General features: G+C 38.2%; 1 protein-coding gene across 1 annotated transcript in view; it reads left to right on the plus strand.

Annotated features, from left to right (window-relative positions):
• The first annotated feature begins 7,933 nt into the window (after window positions 1-7,933).
• Window positions 7,934-23,175, plus strand: part of LOC140238235 (protein mono-ADP-ribosyltransferase PARP4-like) — a 39,123-nt gene continuing 23,881 nt past the window's right edge. Inside the window, exons 1-11 of the mRNA XM_072318171.1 lie at window positions 7,934-7,962; window positions 11,132-11,189; window positions 12,375-12,584; window positions 13,683-13,850; window positions 15,207-15,350; window positions 15,879-16,142; window positions 17,073-17,233; window positions 17,937-18,074; window positions 19,004-19,102; window positions 20,201-20,384; window positions 22,681-22,828. Coding sequence (XP_072174272.1) covers window positions 7,934-7,962; window positions 11,132-11,189; window positions 12,375-12,584; window positions 13,683-13,850; window positions 15,207-15,350; window positions 15,879-16,142; window positions 17,073-17,233; window positions 17,937-18,074; window positions 19,004-19,102; window positions 20,201-20,384; window positions 22,681-22,828 — 1,603 coding nt within the window. The remainder of the gene's footprint in view (window positions 7,963-11,131; window positions 11,190-12,374; window positions 12,585-13,682; window positions 13,851-15,206; window positions 15,351-15,878; window positions 16,143-17,072; window positions 17,234-17,936; window positions 18,075-19,003; window positions 19,103-20,200; window positions 20,385-22,680; window positions 22,829-23,175) is intronic.

The following is a 23,175-nucleotide window of genomic DNA, read 5'->3' on the forward strand; positions in this document are numbered from 1 at the left end:
AATTTGCTCCTGCACCAGCTAGCTACAATTAGTGAGAAATTTCCAGTTACTACCACCCACCATAGCAAAACAGGACAAGAATACATATATCTTAAATACTATGGAGATTTTTTTTCTTTGTGCCCTAATATTTGATACTTAGTATTATACACTAGCGTAACGGACATGACACCCTTGTAAAGTGAACCATATTTTCACTTCTTTGTTTCAAATAAAAAGATTAAAATAACTGCACACTGCTCTCTACATTATGTTCTTGAGCAAAACATCAAAAAGTCCTTTTGCAGGTTTCAGTGATCTAACGGCTACTCTAAAGCACATGGAGTACAATGCCCAGAGTACCACAATGGCATGTATTGTACAACACAGAAGACCATGTCTCCATATCTGCAGATAGGCAAAGAAAACAGAACGAACCAGATCTGTATTGAAAGTTTGAATACAACATCAAAATGCACTCAGGATTGCATCAACTTTTATGCAATAAAACAGGACCACAAAACTGTTTGGTACCATTATCAATTTAGTATTATAATCTGAAAGAAATAAGGTATGTTTATTTCATTTCTGCAAAGTTCTTTCATTTGGCATTAATGTCATCCTTGGAGTAGAATCATCCTCTGTTATCCAATCTTGGATAGACTATTGTAAAAACTTCCATTGCTACTACTAGTACTTTATCATTTTCAACAAATGCTTTCTTTTCTTGGCTAGAAGTGAATGATCAAGCCAAGGGGCTTGTTTTCTGAGAATTTTCACAACATATAATCCATTTCCATGTAGAGTGGTCACCTGGGCAACAAAGTATTTCATGTTTTCTTCATGGCAAATTCAACTCGTACAAATTGTATAATCAACTTATTGCTTGCTTAGGCACTTCTTGAGGCTTGCCAGAGTGGTGTACTGGTTACATTATTCTCACCAGCTTGTGAGTAGGACTTTTTAAAATACTGGATGCCAACTGGTTGTAACTGATTATACAGTGTACCTTTCAGTGGATAAACATCTTCTCATAGCATCTTAAAATTGTGCTTTTTATACGATGCTGTGTGCTGTCATAGTATATACCGGTATATCCCTTGGCGTAGAGGTACATCCACATATAGTTTTGTATTGATGAAAAGGATAGGCAGCATTCAGACCAAGGGTGAATGAGCCCATAATGTTTCTATGACTGGCATCACTTAGTAGAAAGCAGAAATTTTATAGACTTCTTTGAATAATGCATCAAAGGATATTCTGTAAGATAAAGCCATGAAGGTATCCTCTAGACAACGAAAGTTAAGAAAATGCGTTTCGATTCCACTATCGACAGCCAGCCAGCCAGCCAGCCCATCAGTCGAACTGGAGGTGCATCTTAAGCTTTTCTGCAATATTTGTTCAACTCAAATAATACAAGTGTACATACAAAATCATATCTACAACAATTGTATGTTGCTGTATAATCAAACTACTTTTTTTCAATGTTAATTTTGTTCAAAACATTATAAAATTTCACAAAATCCTAAAATATTATCACCTTGATAATCCCCCAGAATCCGTCTGGCCTCTCCGTAATTCGGACGCGGGCTATGCAAGTTCAATGTCAATGCGTGTACAAGGCCACTGAAAAATGTGCTGTGCCATACCTTGTTGGCGCAAGGTTGCATCGGGGGCATTGCGGCACCAGTTGATATCCAAATTTTGGCAAGTCAGCACTTTCATTCAAACCCTATACATTGGCACGTTTTTTTGAGGATACCATACACTCTGAGCATGCGATAAGCACAATTATCATCTATATAGGACGTTTTAGCGGCGCATTAAAAACGCGTATTGTACTCCGCTCAATTTTTACCGTTCAATATCGGAGCATATTGAACGAAACGCATAGGCCAACGTGTTACTTCCCCATAGGCTACCGTTGTTACTTGCCGTTCAAGATCATACCATATTCAATTCTGTCTCGTCTATTGCGCGAGCGCTTGCTGAATGCGCAAACGCTTGCTACTAGTGCGCGTCATTTTTGTTACAATTCACAAGCGCGCAAGCATCTTGCTAGTTGTTTGTTTCATGTACGCAGTTTTAGGGGCTTCCCCTTTTCAGCGCTGGGATGTGACTGCCGAGTCAACTTCAAAGACGAGTAGAAGCCGGGTAATTTTGTGCAGTTTATGCTTGCTCTACTTCATTGTATAGATGATAATAATTATATTGGATGGCCTTGATTCATGGAATACCAGGGAATATTGCACTCGTTAGGGCCAATATTGCACTCATCTTCGATTCGTGCAATATTGGCCCTAACTCGTGCAATATTCCCTGTTATCCCATTCATAGCCATCCAATATAATATAATTATCATCTATATAAGACGTTTTAGCAGCGCATTAAAAACGCGTATTGTAGTCCGCTTAATTTTTACCGTTCAATATCAGAGCATATTGAACAAAACGCATAGGCCAACGTATTAATTCCCCATAGGCTACCGTGGTTACTTGTCGTTCAAGATCACACCATATTCAATTCTGTCTCATCTATCGCACTAGCGCTTGCTGAATGCGCAAACGCTTGCTACTAGTGCGCGTCATTTTGTTACAATTCACAAGCGCGCAGACATCTTGCTAGTTGTTTGTTTCATACGCAGTTTTAGGGGCTTCCCCTTTTCAGCGCTGGGATGTGACTGTCGAGTCAACTTCCAAGACGAGTAGAAGCCGGGTAATTTTGTGCAGTTTATGCTTGCTCTGCTTGATTGTATAGATGATAATAATTACAGGTGTATATTGGATGGCCTTGATTCATGGAATACCAGGGAATATTGCACTCGTTAGGGTCAATATTGCACTCATCTTCAATTTGTGCAATATTGGTCCTAACTCGTGCAATATTCCCTGGTATCCCATTCATAGCCATCCAATATAATATAAATATCTCGCAACAGATCGGCATAATGCTAGATTTTTAGCGTTTTTTTCGGTGGCCCCGATTCTCAACACGGGACTTGATTTGTGCGCACTTCAGAAGTGGATTTTTAGTTGGGATTTTTGGCGGTGACTGAGGCACTTTCCGGTTTTGAACAACAGTGCCAGTACAGTATGTCAGTGACGCTAGTAATAATGAGTCAGTATGACGCGATGTGGTAAATTATGCGTGTGTTGGACAATAGAATTTGCTGGCTTGTAATTGTGCTGTGGCAAGTCGTAAGTGGTGATAGATGTCCGGATTTTGGAGGCCAGCCAAAAACTGGGGGTTTTACTCTAGTTGTCTGTGCACTGTAGAGTAGCGGGTTACTATTATTACTAGTAACACTGTTAGTGTTCACCAGTTCACTCACGAACTATATTCACTGGTTTGATTGTACCGTTGTACTAGAGCCTACGTATTTACTATTACTAAATAGAGTTCTATAGTATTTACAATGAATGTCAAGAAAGCATCGATTTGATGACCTTTTCTGAAAGTCCACCCTCTACGCAACCTCCAGTTGAAACTCCACAGGAGATGTCTGGGAGGTCTACTCATCCAAGATCCAGGATCCAAGACCTACCGTCGCGTCGGACCCCAACACAACATCAACATTTTTTAATACTACGAAAAGGTCACAAGCACACAGGACATCCATCACTACACATGGGACCGTGGATAAGACGGTCGTTCCCGAGTAACTGGACACTCAATATTGTTTATCAATACAAGAAATGTTCCTTGAAAAATACGCTACACTGCCATGACCCCCAAACACTCTGAACTCATTTATGTTAATTAGTGAGTATATATTTATACAGAAGGTGCTACTTACGGCATATGTCTGAATTTCCTCCGTATTTTCATTCACACAATAACCTACGCAGCCAGCTTTAGGCTTTGCATTTAGTACATGCGCATGCGCTGTAGGCAGGTAGCTCAGCGGAAAAAAAAACAAAACAACAAAAACAAATACAGTTCTGTACACGGGTGAGAAATAATTATGGTACAGTGTACTAGTACTAGTATTTTGCCGTGTATCCCTTCCAATATACGTGTACCACTGACATGAGTACCTCAATGAATGTACTTGTAAATCCTCACACACTAAAAACACACTAAAAACAATAAAGGAAGTTGTCTCCCCCGCCCTCGCCCCTCTTTTTCTCCTGGGCCCCGTCTTATAAAGCCTTCAAATCAATCACAAGTCCCCAAATCAATCGCAACTCGCATTGCAGCAAACAAAAATCTTGTGATTGATTTCTATCACAAGCCTTTATAAGACAGGCCCCTGATCTCTCTCTCTCCCCTCTATCGATACAAAAGACAAGTCAACCTATTTCAACCTATTATAAAAAAAAAAAAAGTCTCCGCTGAGCACAAGATAAGAAATCACTCTCTTTGTCGTATATATATATATATATATATGTATCATTATTATTATTATTATTATTATTATTATTATTATTATTATTATTATTATTATTATCATTATTATCATCATTATCATTATTATTATCATTATTATTATCATTATTATTATCATTATTATTACTAAATGGTTGATGTGTGCAATTCCATGTCTGTACACTCACAGATAGATGTGTGGGATGAACAGAAACTTTCCCCATATTATTTGCAGACACTATTACTATATAGCAGGGAGGTGGGAACACCTCTCTCCACCACCCTGTTCATAGCCATCAAGCTACGATTCGACGTCCCAACTCTCTAACACACCCAAAAGCAGTCTGTAGCTTTATTAGTTCAATTATTGAACACGTCTCGAATATAACGATTGTCATATCTTACGGTTGATTAGCCTCCCCTAGTTTTCAGTACTAATACATTCATGGCAGTCACGTCGAAAACTAATCGATAATACGATACAAGATTATTTGTGTAACATTCAACTTGACCCCACCCACAGGTTTTACATAATTATAATATACATATTAATTTTATATGCATAGACAAACAAACTGACTGATAGATAGATAGACAAATGAATAGATAAACAAAGAGATTAGTAAATAAATAAATAAATAAATAAATTTTAATAAATAGAAGAGAAACATGTCAGTGAATAAGTAATGATAATGAAAATGTAAGATTAATTGAGCAGTCCGATAATAATTAGGTTGGTAAGTCAAATTAAAAAGTTCACCGACGAAGGTTAAAAAGCGTTTCATTGCTTTGCTACATGCAGTTGGGATATCAGTGAATGAGCAGACATGCGGATCGTACTTTGAACAAGCTGCTGTTTGCGTTACAATAATATCAGGGCACTATCCTGAAAGTTATTGTATTGCAGCTGGTTCTATGGAAGCGATCGGTTCGGCACGTCAAGGCGGTACTACATTGTAGCACCATGGAGCACATAACATCCGGCCAATGACACACACTGACTCGATTACACGCACAAGTTGGACGTGCCAATATCGAGTTCCCGGTGGGCCTATGCATATCGCATTCATTATATCTTTCCGTGTACAGGTTGAGCAACGAGGTCCCGTCGCCTTCACGTATCGACAGGCTTGTGTGAAAAGATCTGGTGAGTATATTATTACTGTAACACACCGAGAACATTTTGCATTACCCGTAAATGGTGGTTGAGATCTATAGCAATAGATACTATGTCAACTTCGCTCATCTTTCAACCGGCTGTCTTGAACAGCTCATAAGGAGGCAATAGGATAATGTTATGAAACAGAGAGAAAACTATACTAGATTAACTTTTCTATCTGTTCCTATAAAATGTTTGTGTTATATTTAGACCAGGAAGGTAGGCTACTACTACTAGGCGAGATACCTCCTTGATGAGACCACGTGGACATAGAAAGTAATAACATACAACGATAAAAATAATGTACAGTTGTATATAGCTACATGATTTTCACTGCAAGTCTGTGACACTTCATCTTTGGGAAAATTTAACAATTCCCTCGTCCAATTGCTCTTATAAGATATCAGATCACCGTTAGCTTTATTGGTTACTATCCATTTCAATTTGATCCAAATCTATCCAGTCGAATCAATTTGGTATACGATTGTAATCATGACTTTACAATCACTTGGCTCCTTTACGGAAGTGCGTGCAAAAAAAAAAGAAATTAAAAGCACAACGTATGTTATTTCCTTTCGTTTTCTTTGATGCGGTTTTGATTTACGTTACTTGGTGTGTGCATGCTCGATCCGAACAATGACGAAAATTCCTCTATTATACCGTGAAAGTGATCGCAGTTACAGAACAGGAAAACGCGAATGTGTGAACATAGGATTATGATAGTGAATATCGCATATAAGGTTTCATGCTTCATTTTGATATCATACAATCATCGTAATCATATGAACAATACATTCTTATTAACTGAAAGTGTTGCGTACGTGGTGTCTACAGTGGATAGTGACAGAAGGAAGGGGTTAGGTTTGAAGTTGGAGTGTCTTGAATTTGTACTTGACAAAAAAGGCGACGATTTTGTTTTGTTTTGCTTTGTTTTTGTTTTTGCTTTTGTGTTTCTTTTTTGTGGGGAGGGATCGAGCAGTGATCCTTGTAGCAACTAACAACACAACACAGTACTATAGGCGTATTCTGTGCATGTGTGATCTGATAATGTGCGTTTGTGTTTGAATGTGTATGCATTAAAAATCATTAATTACATGTACATGTATTTTACGATAAAAAATGTTATACATGTGCTCTAATAACGTAGTGTTATCTCGCACTTCGGTTCTTTCGTGAGTTCGACCGACTTCGGCTTTTTTATCAAGGTAACTGCAATAGCACTTATCATGAGCACGAGACTATTCCACTCTAGACAGAAAATGGTGTGTGTATCACTTAGGGGCGGATCCAGGAATTCCGTAAAGTGTGGGGGGGGGGGGCACGGTTTATATTTCTGGTACCACTTCCGGGTTTCATAGGCTGACAGAAACAAAAATAGATCATCGTGCGACTTCATGTTTATACTTTCATTAAAAACAACAACAACAACAACAAAACAAAACAAAATAAAAGGGGGCGCCCGGTTTGCTCCCCCCCCCCCCTTCCCGGATCCACCCCTGTCACTTATATAATCACCCGCACTTCTCACCACGCTTGATCGTGTCTTAAAGGGATGATGGTATAGTATTGGTGGAGATGAGGATTGGGCTTTTAACTTTTTGCTAGATACCAAGAAATCACTCTTAAAATAGTTCAGAGCATATATCATTCTAAGAGGAGTTCAACGTTTATTTGATGAAAATCAGTTTTGGAATGGCTGAGACATCTAAAAAAAAAAATAAATAAAACAAAGAGATCGTATATATAGTAATAAAAGGTGAGTCCCACTTTTTATTAGGTCTTGTACCTGGGTGTGTGTGTGTGTGTGTTGCGTGGTTGTGGTGTGTGTTTCCGTGCCTTTACATTGATTGTATAATTGTAAGTTTAATGTATTGAGTGGCCCACATTCATACAAGCTTGTCTTTTACGTGGGTCCCTCGATCTTTTCCTTTAACGCAATTATTTTGAACAATTAATTTCATAATATATGCATTTTTTGTTGTAAGATGATACATGTCCGTTTTGTTTTCATTGAATTTGTGCAACAACAAACATGACGTGTTATTGGAAATAAAATTTCATTTGAACTGAACTGAATTGAATTGAATTAAGATCGCTCTGTTTTTGGATACCTCAGCCATTTCCAAACCAATTTTATTCATCAAATAAATCGTGAATTCCTCTTGGAATCACACGCTCTTTTATATTTCATAAGAGGTTTGTCGTTATCTCACCAAAGAATGCTAGAAACCTGAAGTTAGATCTCAACCAAAACTATACGATCCCTTTAATAGTAATAATTCTTGCGTTATACTCTTCTTGTATGCTTTGTATTTGCATGTTTTTTTCTTTGCACAGGATTCTGTTTTTGTTGGTTTGTTTGCTTGTGTCACTGACGTCATAATGGCTGTCTAGGACTGTCTGCACCCCCAGGAGCAGCTTCCTATCATGGCCGCTGTAAAGAAAAATCTACTGGAGTAAGTCTGGAAGGGACACACCTGTTCATTTATTTTAAAGCATGTAGTTACACACAGATTGGTCCATTCATTGCCGCGAGCTTATTCACTTCCTTGTTTTTACGTAACCTTTTTGATTTCATTTAATACATGTTTATTCAATTACGAAACTCCTAATCATAATTGTATGAAGAAAAAAAAAGAGACAAATAAAAAATTCAGTACAATCATCAATCATTCAAAAGACAGCGTTGAATCTATAGGATACCAGGATCATTTCCAAAGAATGACATCAGTATATTCAAAATAAAAACCTGACCTTCCCGTCACACGCACACACACACACACGCACTCATACACTCACAAAGAAGTAAGCAGGCCCAATTTGTTCTTCGGACGGGAAAACCCTAAAACCACTACGCACTTGGTTGTATACAAAAGCCTGCATATCTTTGCAATACAGTGGACAGTGTGACGTATACAACAAATCTGCTGACTCGACCCGGATGTCGGTATGCTTTGTTGCTGTGTGTTATTACCCATTCTATACCGTACACTAACAGTACAATTTGATCTGATTCCTTTATTCCACACCTTCGTGATCCTCAACAGTGATATATAGGCTGAGTTGTCACCTTTATGGCATAATTTTACGTGTTGCAGACAGTAGCATACTCTGATCGTATAATTAATTCATTTTCATTTCATTTCATTTCATTTATTTCCACATTAAAAACAATCATTACATTTCAAGTCATAGTATAAACATATTCATTGTGGGGGACCAACTTAAAGCCTTTCAGGCTTGTTGGGAATAGGCCCCAAAGTAAATACAAGACTTTCTCAACTGAAAATATATAGGTACAAAATATATAGAACACAAATGGTACACAATCAAAGCAGGCCGAAGAAGGAAAAAAGTAAAGAGTAAAATACTGGCAGAATATACAAAACTATGTTGCTATTAAATACAAAAAGTGCGTCTAAAATTGCTTCTGAACTGCTGTAATGATTTGCAGTTTTTCAGTTCCTTTGGTAAAGTATTCCACAAAATGGGACCTTGACAAAAAATTGTTGACTTGGCTAATTCGGTTCGGTAGAGGGGAGGATGAAAATTTTGTTGGTTTCTTGTATTATAAGAATGAATACTGATGTTGAGATGAAAACATTGTTATAAGGGGGCTGGTAATGCACCAAATAAATACTGTTGCATAAAAATTCATATTTGAAAGCATATTATATCTTGAATTGATGATATGTTATAAATTCAAGATATTCGAAATTATTCATAACAGTACATCATAATTTCTGTAGTCATCTCATTTCATTGATTTCATTTCAAACAAATTACCAATTGCTATAGACATTTGAATACATATAATTACACTAAATCAGTTCAACAATCGTAATCAAGGACAGTAGCTTTGTATACGGCAGGAGCGGCGGAACGGGGAAGGGGGAAGGGCTGAGGGCTGGTGGGTTGCACCCCCCCCCCCCCACACACACATACACATTTTGGGCTCTTCAAAAAAAAAAATGGGCATGCACACACTCGCCCACACACTCTACACAATTCAACATTTGAACGTGTCTTCCTCAAGTATATCACATTTTTGTAAGCTGAAACAAGTATGTGTTGCATGTCTATGGAAATATCTGGTCAGAAAAGCAACTTAAAATATATTTTATATCGACTGAAAAACTTCATTTCTCAAAATTCCCTGACTATTCTATACAATGCATTGATCTTACCACATATCACATACTGCAATATCGTTTGGGGAAACTGTGGCTCAACTAAAATTAATCCAATTTTTACTCTCCAAAAACGTGCTGTACGTTTGATTACCAATTCCCGTTACTTATCCCCATCCAATCCCCTATTTCATCAACTAAAAACATTGAAAATTGAGGATCTTCACACCTTTCAAACTGCTGTTTTTATGTATAAATATACATTTAATTGTCTTCCAAAAATTTTTGATGGCTTCTTCACTCCAAATTTCACCGTTCATTCATATCCAACACGTCAGTCGTCCGATTACCATCTCGAAAACCCCAGAATCATTTTAGCTCAAAAATCTTTAAAGCACAATGGACCAGATATTTGGAATTCTTTACCCCCTAATTTAAAACAACGTACGTCGTTGAACATTTTTAAACGAGAACTAAAAAACACCCTCATAATCCAGTATACTTCTGACACATAAAAATATTCATACCACCTGGTCAACAAACACCCTAAACAATGAGTTCACGGCCATAACTGAAGTAATATTCACCTCATCACACTGATACACAAAATAACACTCAACGTACAAACCAAGATTCATCCCAACACAATGCACACCGCACTGCACCGCACGCCCTTCGCACAATTTACTTCCCACTCAGTGAGTGGCAAGATTTTCTTTATGTATCTCTTCGTTGTGCCCTTTGCACAATTACCCCCCACTCAGTGAGTGGCAAGATTTTCTTTATGTATCTCTTTACCTGGGGCCATCTTCCTCGTCAAGCTTAGCTTATGATGATGGTCCCCTGCATTTCATTTTTATCATTTCCTATTGCTTCCTTTCATATATGATATTCGTTCTTGAAAAAAAAAAAATGTATGTAAGATCCAAACGTTACGAATACTAGCTGTGTAAATGACTATGTAAGTATTTTGTTGATTTGTGGATTTGTATTGATTTTGAAATGCAGAAATAAAAACTGAACTGAACTGAACTGAAAAAATCGAACCAGAAAAGCAACCAATCTGATTGCATAGACAATAACAGATTATAGAGAATTATTAGCCCGTGTTTCGCAGGATGACAGTGAAGAATTCAGCGTGCTTGCAGTGTTTAATTTGAATCCCTCGAGTATCAAGCTAAGTATTGAGAATTAGTTTGGAATGCGAAGAATGTTTACAGATTGGAAATATCACTCATCGAAACAAAATGAAATTATTGCAATTGCATTTTTAAATTTTATTTTTAATTACCTAGCAATATGCTTATGCCCAAACAACGAAATTTCCAGGAAAAAGGCAAAATTTCGTTTTTCCTGTAATACTAACTTAGATAACAATTTACGGTATAAAAGGTATAGGAGACTATCAGCTAAAATGCAATTTTACCCCTGCAAATGCAAAAAGAAATTATTTCCTGTATATGCATATGTTTTTATCCCTGATTTCGCTTTCCAGTTTCGGCCCGGCTGTAGTTCCCGTTCAAGAAGAGCTTGTTAAAGCATCTATATTTCAGGTAAAGATTTTCTCTTTAAAAAAAAAAAAAAAAAAAAAAAAGGACTTCACTGGTGTTCGTTTGTTTGTTTGTTTTTCATTTCATCCAAATTTGTCAGTGCATATCCTGTAAAGGGCGCTCTTTCTGAATAAGTTTCCTTTACAATGATCACATAGTAACTGTCATTTCTGGGACAATTACGCTCACGTTCATTACTCACACAAATCTTCTAATTGGCCAAATGCTGCAGTGAAGTGTCGCGGGTTCGCCATACCTCTCGATTCTCTGATATCACCTTTGAAGGGATACTATAGAATTTCAGTTGAGATGGGACTTAAGGTTTCTAACGTTTTTTGATGATGATTTTTCAAGATAAAGAGAACCCTCTTATGAAGTATGGAAAGAAATATGGTTATAAGAAAAATTCGAAGTTTATTTGAGGAAAATTAGTTTTGAAATAGATGAGATGTCCGAAACAAAGCAATCCTGATAATATCGTTGTATTTTACTTTGTTTTTTGATATCTCAGGTATTTCTAGACCATTATATTCATCAAACCAACTTTGCATTCCTCTTAGAACTCTATGCTCTTTAACATTTCATACAGTGTTTTCTAGGTATCTCGCAAAAAAAAAAAGAGTTAAAAGCTTAATCCTCACGTCAACCAATGGGTTACTCTACCACCCCTTTAAGAGTTCTTTTTATAACTTTCACATATAATCATTAATCAACTCCCAATAAAAAATTTCTGACACATCCGACACTTATTAAAAAAGCAGGTCTCACTGTTCTTCGAGAACAGCAATCAGTTATGATGTATGTCAGCTAATCCAACATTTCATGATTAATGAATAACTGATACAGTGTACTCTGAAATACACTAGGAAACGTTAACTCAATAAGAACATCAGATTCAACTGCATCGGTGTGTTTCAAAAAGACAACTTGTATTAGGAATTTGTATAATGATATAAATAATGTAAGCGTGTGAATGACAGGAACATTATGTCACTGATGAGATATACCACAGTGTTTTCGTCACATGATTTGATATGACAAATACACGGCTTTGCAGAATGTACACTAATACCCAGTTTTGTTTGCACGTAACCCACTAAAAATTCAAACTATACACAATGGTGCACCCAGTACAAGTTTCCTATAATTAAGTCAGTAATGCACTCTTTGATATTTTCCTTCTGAAAGGAAACACACTCGTCAGCTCCGGGGAACACTCGGCTGTTTACCGTCGAGATTCAGAGAAATGTTTCGTCTTCATCAACCACGAGCTCATCTTCCTCTGTTGCCCCCCAACCGTCTAGAGATGATTGTGACGGAAGTGCTGACGTCATTTCTACAGTCAGTGACTACCCCTTTAAAGTCGTCACGCATCTGACATCGACTGCAAGTGCTACGGTATATAGTAATTGCCATCTCTGTTCGTTGGAAGTTAAACCGGAAATGACTCATTTAAAGTGCACGGTGTACTCATAAACTTACGCAAACCTCTTGATAAAGATCATGTCGGTAGTGACTTGTTTATTGTTTCCTGTTTGGGAATAGACTGCCAATCTTGAGCACTGATTACAAGCAATAAGCCGTGATTAGGCTACACTTGCTTATGGAAAAGAAGATTGTCATTTATTGGCATTTACACCGCATTTATGCCACCTTCTCTGTTTCAATTACTAATTTTTGTCGATTGTATGAATAGGTCTTGTCTTTTCTTTTTTTTTTTCGCCACAGAGCGTTCTTCAGCGTTAATTACGAGAATGGGGAAATAAATATCTTGTTTTGAAGAATCAATGTTGATACCCTGCAAGAAGATATATAGGAGTTTCTTACGTGTGTTGTTCGCAGTAGGCTACGGTCACAACTCAGAGCGGCGACTTACCGATTTGTAGCCTGCTCGGTCGCTACTGAAATTTTGGCACCGCTTAGCAGTTTTGGAGATGTTGAGCAGGCTGTAAAACCCTAGCGATGACCGAGCAGTGCCCTGTCGATTTCCCGTCGGTCACCGATCGATTTTCAGTAAAATTTTGGCGAAATATGGGGATCTGCAACGCGCAGAGTCCGAGCAGTCACCGAGCGATGCCCCATCGGCAACTGGACGATCCCCACCGGCCACCGGCCGATTTTTAGAAAATCGCTCAGCGACCGACGGGTGATCGATAAGTCATCTACCGGTGTTTATAATCAGAAAGGCAACGCATTTTGTATGATGAACTTTCCTTTTACAAGTAAAGGGGAAGTTATGAATCACTATCCTTATAGTTAGAACGTCTGCAGGCATGACCCTAGCACTATCGTGATCCCCCCCCCATATCACCCTCGTGGTAGTAATAGGGCCGTCAAACATGAGTTCGGTGACAAATAATGGGGGTGGGTGGGTGATCGAGTGGCAACAAACCAACATTTGTCGGTCAGCGCGATTCCCTTATTAAAGTCAAATAATCTCCCGTCGCCATGGAAATACTCTTGTTTATTTGTTTGTTTCTGTTCACTGCATGGCAGAACGAGGAAAGCGGGGAGCGCGAGTGCCACTATGCGGCCACTGCCGAGGAAGCCCTTCGCATCTACGAGGACATCTACAAGAGGCGGGCCAATGACGCAGACGTTCCGATGCAGCCCATATCGGGTGAGATCAGTTCGAGATGGATCGGATCCGAGGCTCTTAGAAAGGTGGGGCGCGTACCAGAAATCGCAATGACAACAACAACAACAACAACAACAATGGCAACAAGCAAAAAAAAACAAACAAACAAACAAACAAAACAAAAACGAGACAACCAGCCGCAATAGTCCTACTGAAAGCCATACAAAATGTTGATGACAATACAAAAACTGACAACGAAGATGATTGCAATGATACAACAATAAAATGATGATGTTGATTATGATCACGTTAATGATGATTTTAAGAACTACTCTTTATAATCACACTAATAATGCGTGAACCATGTCCTTCCTAATCAATTTGCCTACCACAGACCATCAGTTGCTCAGAATGTAGTACTTAAACCTCAAAAGACGAGGAAGAAATGCCCCATTTTCATCATGGTTTTAAGTTCAAGGAAACACGCGTTATAAGACAGGGGTCATCTTTAGTGGCTAACTCATTGAAAATCAGTTCATAATGGTTATGTAGCGAGCCCTTGTGACCGGAGTTGATGAGCGAACCCGCAACTAAACGTGATTTAAATTAACTAATGACGAATAATCAGCTGCAATAGTCAGAGTGTACATGCCATTTCTCTATGGCTAATATTTCTAAGCACTTCTCAATCCAAGCAAAATAAGGGCCTACCTGCCCGTGAAGGAGATAATGGTGTGTGGTATGGTCTTATGCGCTTTATAAATTAAACGTGCGCATTAACTGGGAAACGATCCTGCCATTTACGAAATTCCAAACGTTTGTTGCTACTTTTGTTTCATTTATTTTTGTATTTTGTTGAATGGAAACAAAGCGGGCACTCCTGATTTAATTCTGACAGTGATTTTCTACTACATAAAATGGAGCAAATCGAGACCATTACTGTCAAGAACTGCAAAGAAAGTACCATGAGACCTAAATAACGTATAGAAAAGTGACTATTCCTCGCACAGTTTAAAAAATGAAACATAAATCCTCTTTCTGTGTTTCCTCATTTGTTTTTCCTTCTGCGATTGTCTTCTTGTTCAGGAATCTGCTCCCTCAAAAAATAAAAGATAAAGAAAACGAACAAATAAAAGTAAAGTCTAAGTGTAACCATTGAAAGCTTTAGATTCGTAGCTATTTTTGTTGTTTTAGATATGCTGCTGAATCCTGACCCACTTTTTTTTTTCTTTTATGCGTGATCTTTTGTAATCCATTTTGCAATATAACGAGAGCACAGACTAACCGCTTCCTTCAATGCAACAAACTATTCTTCTCAGTTCACTCACTTCCTTTCGTCCCTGTGTTGGGTTGGGATATCATCAACGAATACGCCACGAATAATGCAACGATAGGTTGATAGAAAACTCATGGCATCATAAATCACTTTAATACCCATATAGACCTTGTTGTACCGGGAGACTTACTCACCTTCAGAGTCACTATCGGACGAGGTGGCCCAACTCGTGGACAACGTCTGGAAAGAGGCCATGGGAACTCTCCGCGAAAATCTCTCGGTCAGGGTTGAGACCATACTTCCGGGTCAGGTAAATGACATTGATGGCACCCATGCACATTATGGCTCAAAAGATAAGATGGAACCGACAAAAATTGAGCAAAATACAAAGCAAAGGACTCTCGAGGGGATCCCAAGAGAGAGAGAGAGAGAGAGAGAGAAGGGGGGGGGGTGTACTACCCCCCCTCCCAACTTAATTAAAAAGAAATTGTTCCGCGGCCCCATTATAATGAGATAATTAATGCGGACACAGACACTCAAGGGATAGTCTTACTCGAAATCCTCCTTTCAAAATGTTAATAAATAAATAAATCAATAAATAAATAAATAAGTAAATAAATAAATAGCTAATAGAAGGAGCAGTTCTAAAAAGTAGAAATATTACGGGTTGACCATCGTTGTCAGTGTATGATGTCGATCAGCCTCAAAAGGAAACAAGTTTGTTCTCATTACAAACAACACATCCTGAAATCGCTCCTCGTGTAGATGCAGATAATCCTCTTCACTGCTTTAGTTTCGTGCTACTGTACTTCACAAAGTTGGCAACCCTTCTTCCTAGGTTGCCAAGGCCGAAGCCGTCCTTCATCAGCTTTGGCACCTTCTTCAGCGCCGACGTCGTCGAGACGATGAGAGGAAAGAAGGGGACGACGAAGATGAGGAGGACGAACAAGGGAGACAAGAATCCTCGGATGCAGATCGCGAGGAGGAGGAGAAACTGGAGGAGTTGGAAAAGGAATTCTACGACTTGATACCGCACAAAGAAGACATGCGCAGTTCGCTGCTGCGCAAGGGAAACGTGGCGCTCAAACTGGATCTCTGTCAGGTTAGGGGAAAAGCAAGGGAGAAAACTGGGAATCAATCTAGAAGTATTGGCAAGTTTTCCTTTCATCTTATAATGTTCTGAAAGGAGACACCGCAAACTGTATAATGTGAAACGATTTGTTGTTTTTTTACAACAATCCGTATACACCCATGCGTATACACAAGAGAAATACATGCATGCACACAATGCAAATCTTAGTGCCATATTTTGATTTGCTGAAACTGCACCCGTCTTACACTCGAGACTTAGCGAACAGTTCCAGCACACTCATTTTCATAAATTTATTGCTCTTGACATTGGGATTATACATGTGTTCAGCAAAAACCAAAACAAAACGGAAACAAAAAACAGTCTTACATTGATTTTTGATAAATAGGATAATGCCAGAGGAGAAGATTGCCAGAGGTTTCCTCAGCATCGGATATGAAATACCGATGTCATGGAATTCTCAAGTTTCGCATGAAAATGTTTTCACCGAATGTTGATCCGGGCGCAACCTCAAAGAAAAGTTTTGGTTTACCCGATGATTTCATCTTCTTATATATTTTCAGTTTGTTCGTGCATAACAAAAAAGAATAGGTTTTTCGTCGACAATCCAGCAGATGCATCCTTCACACTTTCTCCGAAAGTCATTTTTTGATACGTTATCAGGCAATGCTGCAATATGTAATAGGAGTGAGTATTCATTTCCAATTACGTACGTGCAATGTAAATATCCATAATATATCTACCAAAACTTAATCAAAAATTAGTGCTATGGAGATATCTTTACGAACATAACCACGTATGATTAGTCAGTGAAGCATTATCTTGGCAGTGTGCTCGGCAGTTTCAAAACAGTCTCATGATCCCTATATACTGTTGTTTCACAAGAGGAAAACAAAATGACGCATCACTAATGTGAATTTCGATGTACGGGTGCGGTTTTAGATGATCCGGGATATCGTGCACATCAGCGAGGAAACTGGCTGGCGCCAGCAGCCAACGACGCAGGCCAAGTACAAGGCGCTGAGGTGCTACATCCGGTTCCTGGAACCAGGCCATCCGGAGCACGAGAAGATCAGAGATCTTGTGCTTTCCACAGTTCCTCGGTAAACTCTCCAGTAGTATGCTTCCGCCAAAAATGTACCCTCAAGTTCAAGTTTCAAGTTGTTTTATTTCATCTCCAACAAATTGAGGATACAATGAAAAATGTTTGGGTATACAAATAGTGACACGAAACCTGGTGTAACATTTTTCATTACTTTTTGTTCAAGAATCTTTGTCAGTTATAAGTCAAACAGCTACAAATACAAGTTTAAAGCTGTTAGGCCAATTTTAGAGCCAAATGGCAATTCAACTTTTTTTTTTTAATTTAGCAAATACACGTAAAATATCTCAGCAACAGACGGACTTTCTATGCACTTTGCCGTGCCAAATGAAAATGAAAGTGGTTATGACTTCAAACAATGACCGCAGTGTCCGGATGCCAACTTGCATCACTATGATGATGGTATGCAGTCAGGACAAGAAGTACAGCTGTCTTCCTAATCCAATACTCCGGAGGAACGTGCTATTATACTTTATCGCCGGAAATAGATATTTCCTTACCGTTAATTGCGTTCTCTGCCCCTCCTTAACTTTCACCGAATATATCAAGTTCAACTTACTTCCGACCGACGTATGAGCTATGCCCATCGTCTTTGTCAACATTTATTGTGCCATTTTGAGGGTTTTAGTACCATTTTTACTCCATTCCTTCAAAGTTAGTCATCCGCCTTTTTTTTCAAATATCCTTCTTCATTCGTTTTATAGGGCAACAACCATCAACACACTTCGCATCTACGCGGTGAGTAGACCGCCTGAAGAGGAGGGATTCGACCGTGGGATAGGCAACGACAGACTGCTCTTCCACGCATCCAAACCAGCCAGCATCCTCGGAATCCTATCAAGGTCGAGCCTTTCAAAAATATGTGACAGAAATAAATAAATAAATAAATAGAAAATATGATATATATATATATATATATATATATATATATATATATATATATATATATATGCATCCATATTTACGAGACGTTTATATATATTTATCTGTATATATATATATATATATATATATATATATATATATATATGTAGAATGCATGGTTTACATCTAAATAGGGGAAGACATTTCGATTTTTATATTTATTGATTTTTATTGCTTTTTAGTAAGGTTATCACATTTGCAAGTTTCATATGTTTTCGAGGATTAGTTGTTCTTGTATGAGTCACTATGTTGTCGCTGCTTTGTATCTATCCCAAATATGTTCGTCCGACACTGTGTAAGAATCTCGATAATTATTTTGATAGTGTTAGAAATACGATAACAGTTAATAAGGAAAATCACTGTGGTTTGATATACCATACCAGTTTTTTCAGTCTACATTTTGAGAAATTTATGACAAAGAAAGGCGCTTAGCTTGAATTGAAAGTTATTGAATTCTCTTTTACATTTTTTTTCTTCTTCTTTTGCCGTGGTAATGGCTGTTATTTTATGATGGTGGTGATGAAAGTGGTGAATATCATCATGTTCATTGTGATTGCTTATGTACCAACATTCTTCGGTAAAAACCTAATTATCGATATCAATTTACTGGTCTCTCTAACATTGCTTAAGAAACAAACAAACAACAAACATGGCACTTTCTAGTCACCATGGCATCGTAATTCCGATCCGATTTGATTTCACCTGAGTTAAACCCTGATTTATTGGTTACTCTTCTTAAAATATAAAGAAATAAGTATGTGTGTGTGTCTCTGTCTATGTGTGTGTGCGTCTATCTGTGTGTACACTGTACTGTATACGTTTGTGGGTTATGTTTGTTCCACTGCAGGGGCTTGCTTATGCCGAAAATCGTTGTGGAAATGTTCGACGGATCGAGGCGAGACGAAGGACTACTCGGAGCTGGTCTTTACTTTGGAGACAGGACGAGGTGGGAGTCTCTCCCCTCATTTCTCTCTTCGTCCTTTGCCCATTTTACACCTGTCATTTAACCCAGAGCTTACCACAACTCGATGACGGGAAGGCATTTAAGCGGAGCTCCGTGAAATCAACACCTCTTCGTAAAGAATGTTTTATATTCGACACAGCATAACAATTTCATTCGTTATGATAATCTGCTGAAATCAACTGTCTTGATTGTTGATTAGTGATAGCACATCGTTGAAATGATAGTTATCAAATCAGATTGTAGGAGATGTTCATGAAGAATGTTCTATGTCCAATAAAGTCTAACAATACCATCCGTTATGAACATCTGCTGCTGAAATCTGTCGTCTGGAATATAAATCAGTGGTAGACTATTGCTGGAAATCAAGATAGTTATCGACTCACATTACTGAGCCCTTCATAAATGGCACGATGGTTAATTTAGAAATGTCATGTAATTTATCTGTGCCTTGACCTACTTAATACAGTAAGAACAGAATAAACTGAATTGACTTCCCTTTTACTTTTTTTACTTTGAATACTCAAAATTGTCAAGATGTCACTCACAGTACAATCCATGACCGTCAGGGATTATCCTTTACTTAGCGCTTTACAACGACGCGATGTCTCGTTAAAGTTAAGCCCGCCACACACTATACAACTCACGACTATACGACTGACAGACTATGGATCCGAAATAAATCACAGTAGCCTCAGAATAAACACGCGTGTTTACAGATCCAAAGTCTGTCTAGTCGTGAGTCCGTATAGTGTGCGGCGGGCTTTAAGGTCATTAAAAAACCCCGAGCTGAATATGGTTCCATGACATTTGCTCCTGTGAGAATTACTCCCATGAAATTTCTACACGATTGGCTAATCAGGCTGCTAATCATAAATTCTACCCACCAGCATTACCCTAACCCTAATCCTGATCCTCATATCAAACTAAACCTAAAACTTTATCACAACCCTATAACCCTAACCCTAAGTGCTTGGCGAAAATAAAACCCAAGCAATTGTCGCAGGAGCAACTGTTGTGTCACCGCTGAAAAAAAACTTACAATCTGATGTCCACCAACATTTGTGATTGAATTCCTTGTAGCACTTGCATCCAGTACTGCAAGAATGGCTACTTCTCCAGAACTCGGATGATGTTCGTCAACAAAGTGGCGCTAGGATCCGTCAAAGACTGCTATGAAGTGGACATGACATTGAAAGAAGCTCCGGAGGGATACAACAGCACGCATGGAGTGCGGGCGTCAGTGGATAGACCTTCAGAATTCACAGTAAAATAATTTTGGAATGATTTCTCACGGTCTAGTGCTATTTATCGGAAAGTCATAATGTGTTGACGAACACGAATTGATCGAAATGCATGCACACATACACATATAATTTATATAGATATGCACACATGTAGGGCCTACATGAGTACATACTGTGTATTCTAACGAATGCATTCTGTACATGCACAGTAGTGTATCATTTATTTGAATATCAGATTCTATCCTACGATAGCGAATGATACATTGATATATCCATACTTAAAGGTACTATTTACTATTGGGAGCAGTGATTTTAAAAATGTTCGAATTATCACATTTGATGCTTATGTGTAGGTCAGTTGTATCAAAACAGTCCACCATTTGTAAGAAAATTTCTCGGTAAAGTCGAAAATATAAGGAGATGCCACTATTTTACTCAATAAACCATAAAATAATGTAGACGGTTTATTTTAGAAAGAACAATTATTATAACTATTGTTGACATTTTGTATAGCTAACAAAACTATAGGGTTTCCCGGTCAATTTCATACTTTTGTCATTCAAGTTCCTATTCCGAGCATTCGATTTCACACATTCTACGCTCGCAGCACTGAATCAGCAATCAAATTCAAAATCCGGTCATTCGAATTCACTATCCGAGCATTCAAATTCACTATCGGAGCATTCAAATTCACTATCGGAACATTCAAATTCACTATCGGAGCATTCAAATTTAAGAGAGGAGCACGCATTTCATCAATGAGCATTCAAATTCATGTCAAGCTGGCGACGGAATCTCGTCGGTCATTCAAATTCGTGAATAGGCAACCATGTTCCAAATAACTGCATTCAGTTTAAAAAGAAGTACTGAATTTAGTTAGTTTGGGGCCGTGTATGCATTTCTTTCTCATTTGGCTTTGAATATATTGGGATTTATGATGATTATTTATTTTGCAGTAGAGGTCCACCTGTTTATTGACAATTTTGAACTCGCGCTTAGCAAATAGGAATATACAGGCACATGTCCCTCGGATTGGACATAAAATGGAGGTCCCACATGTAAGAGAGTCACAACTCATGCACGTAAAAGATCCCACTTCATTTATTCATCGCAAAGAGCAGAACATCTAACTGGACCCCATATGGAAGACCAGCTTTTGCAGCTGAATATGGGTTATCCAGCCATCTTCTTTGATAGAAAATGAAACAAACAAACAAAAATTAGGCACTGATGTATAGGCCTACAGACGAGCATAATACGGAGGGTTGGTTGACACTTTCGAGGAAAAAACCACAATTTCGACTATATTGACACTGATACATGAACATTTTATACGTGCTGTTTGTTGTGTATTGCTGTCTTATTGGTTTACTTTTGCGGGACTATGTGAGATCATTGTGTGTCAGTTTGTCTTAATTGTCATTATGTGGTTGGTGTTGGGGCGTTGTCAGCATGTAGTATCGTCAAGGAATATGATTACTAGTCGTTGTGTTGTTTTTATGCACTGCTGATTGGACATTGCAATTTGAAATTTATTAAGATGAAAAACAAAGAATACATGAACAGAGAACAATGTAGAACATGTAAAATATCCTAATTACACTATATGCAAACATTCATTGGTTGTGTTGGCCCTTTTTCCTTTCTTAAAATTCTCCTCCATTTTCCTCGTTAAATTGATTGCACGAAGTAGGAACTTGATCGCCTAAAAATGAATTTGAACGCTCCAAACAAGCTCATTGGGACTATCACGTGACTATCGCATGAATTTGAATGCACGAGTAGGAAAGTCGGTGCTCGCATTTTGAAATTGAGTGCCCAATCGTGAATTTGATATCACGAAAACGAAATAGAACGCTCATAAATGAAATTGATCGCTCGGATTCTGAATTTGAATGCCCGAATATTTTCGCGTGCGTGCGCTGCGTGAATTTGAATGCACATTAATGAATTTGAGTGACATAAGTATGAAATTGACCGGGAAAACCTATATTATACTAATTAACATTTTTTACATTGGGTGTTTCTATCCCTAACTGACATTTTAAAACTATTTTTAAGCACTGAAGCTAGGTTTTTGTTTCAGCTGCAAATGGTAAATACCCTGGCAATACCTTTTAATCAATCCCATTGATATCATCAGGGGCAGATATTACGTAACCCAAATTTTACAGCAGGCTTACCAAAGGAGCATAGCTGCATATAATTATGACGTCCATTACCTACACTGTCTTGAAGCCGTCTCTTCTGTATATTTGCAAGTGCACCGCAAACAGGAAAAGTTTTCTTTTACCGAAACTTTTTCGTCCCTTGCAGGAGGACGAGTACGTTGTGTATTCCGCCGGGCAGCAGTGCATACGATATCTCGTCGAGTTCAGCATCGACGGGGACGATGACATGGTGGACGGTTTCGACTTCCGAGAGGAAAGCGACGTGGAAGATGAAGAACCGTACGAGAAGATCGGTATGCTGCACTAATAGTCTTTCAGATGTTGCTGAGATTAGATATGAATAAACCGATGATGATGATGATGATGATGACGACAATGATGATGAGGGTGCTGGTGGTTGTGATGATGATGATGATGATGATGATGATGATGATGATGATGATGATAATGGGAAGGAGGAGGAGGTAGAGGAGGAGGAGGAGGAGAAAAGGAGAAATAAGAAGAGGAGCAGAAGAAGGGAAGAGGAAAATAAAGAGATATATAGGTAGGTAGAAAGATAGATAGATAGATAGATAGATAGATAGATAGATAGATAGATAGATAGATAGATAGATATAATGGTCTGTATTCAAATCATGCG

This window comes from Diadema setosum, chromosome 14 (assembly GCF_964275005.1).
Source record: "Diadema setosum chromosome 14, eeDiaSeto1, whole genome shotgun sequence".
In the NCBI taxonomy this organism is placed as follows: Eukaryota; Metazoa; Echinodermata; class Echinoidea; order Diadematoida; family Diadematidae; genus Diadema; species Diadema setosum.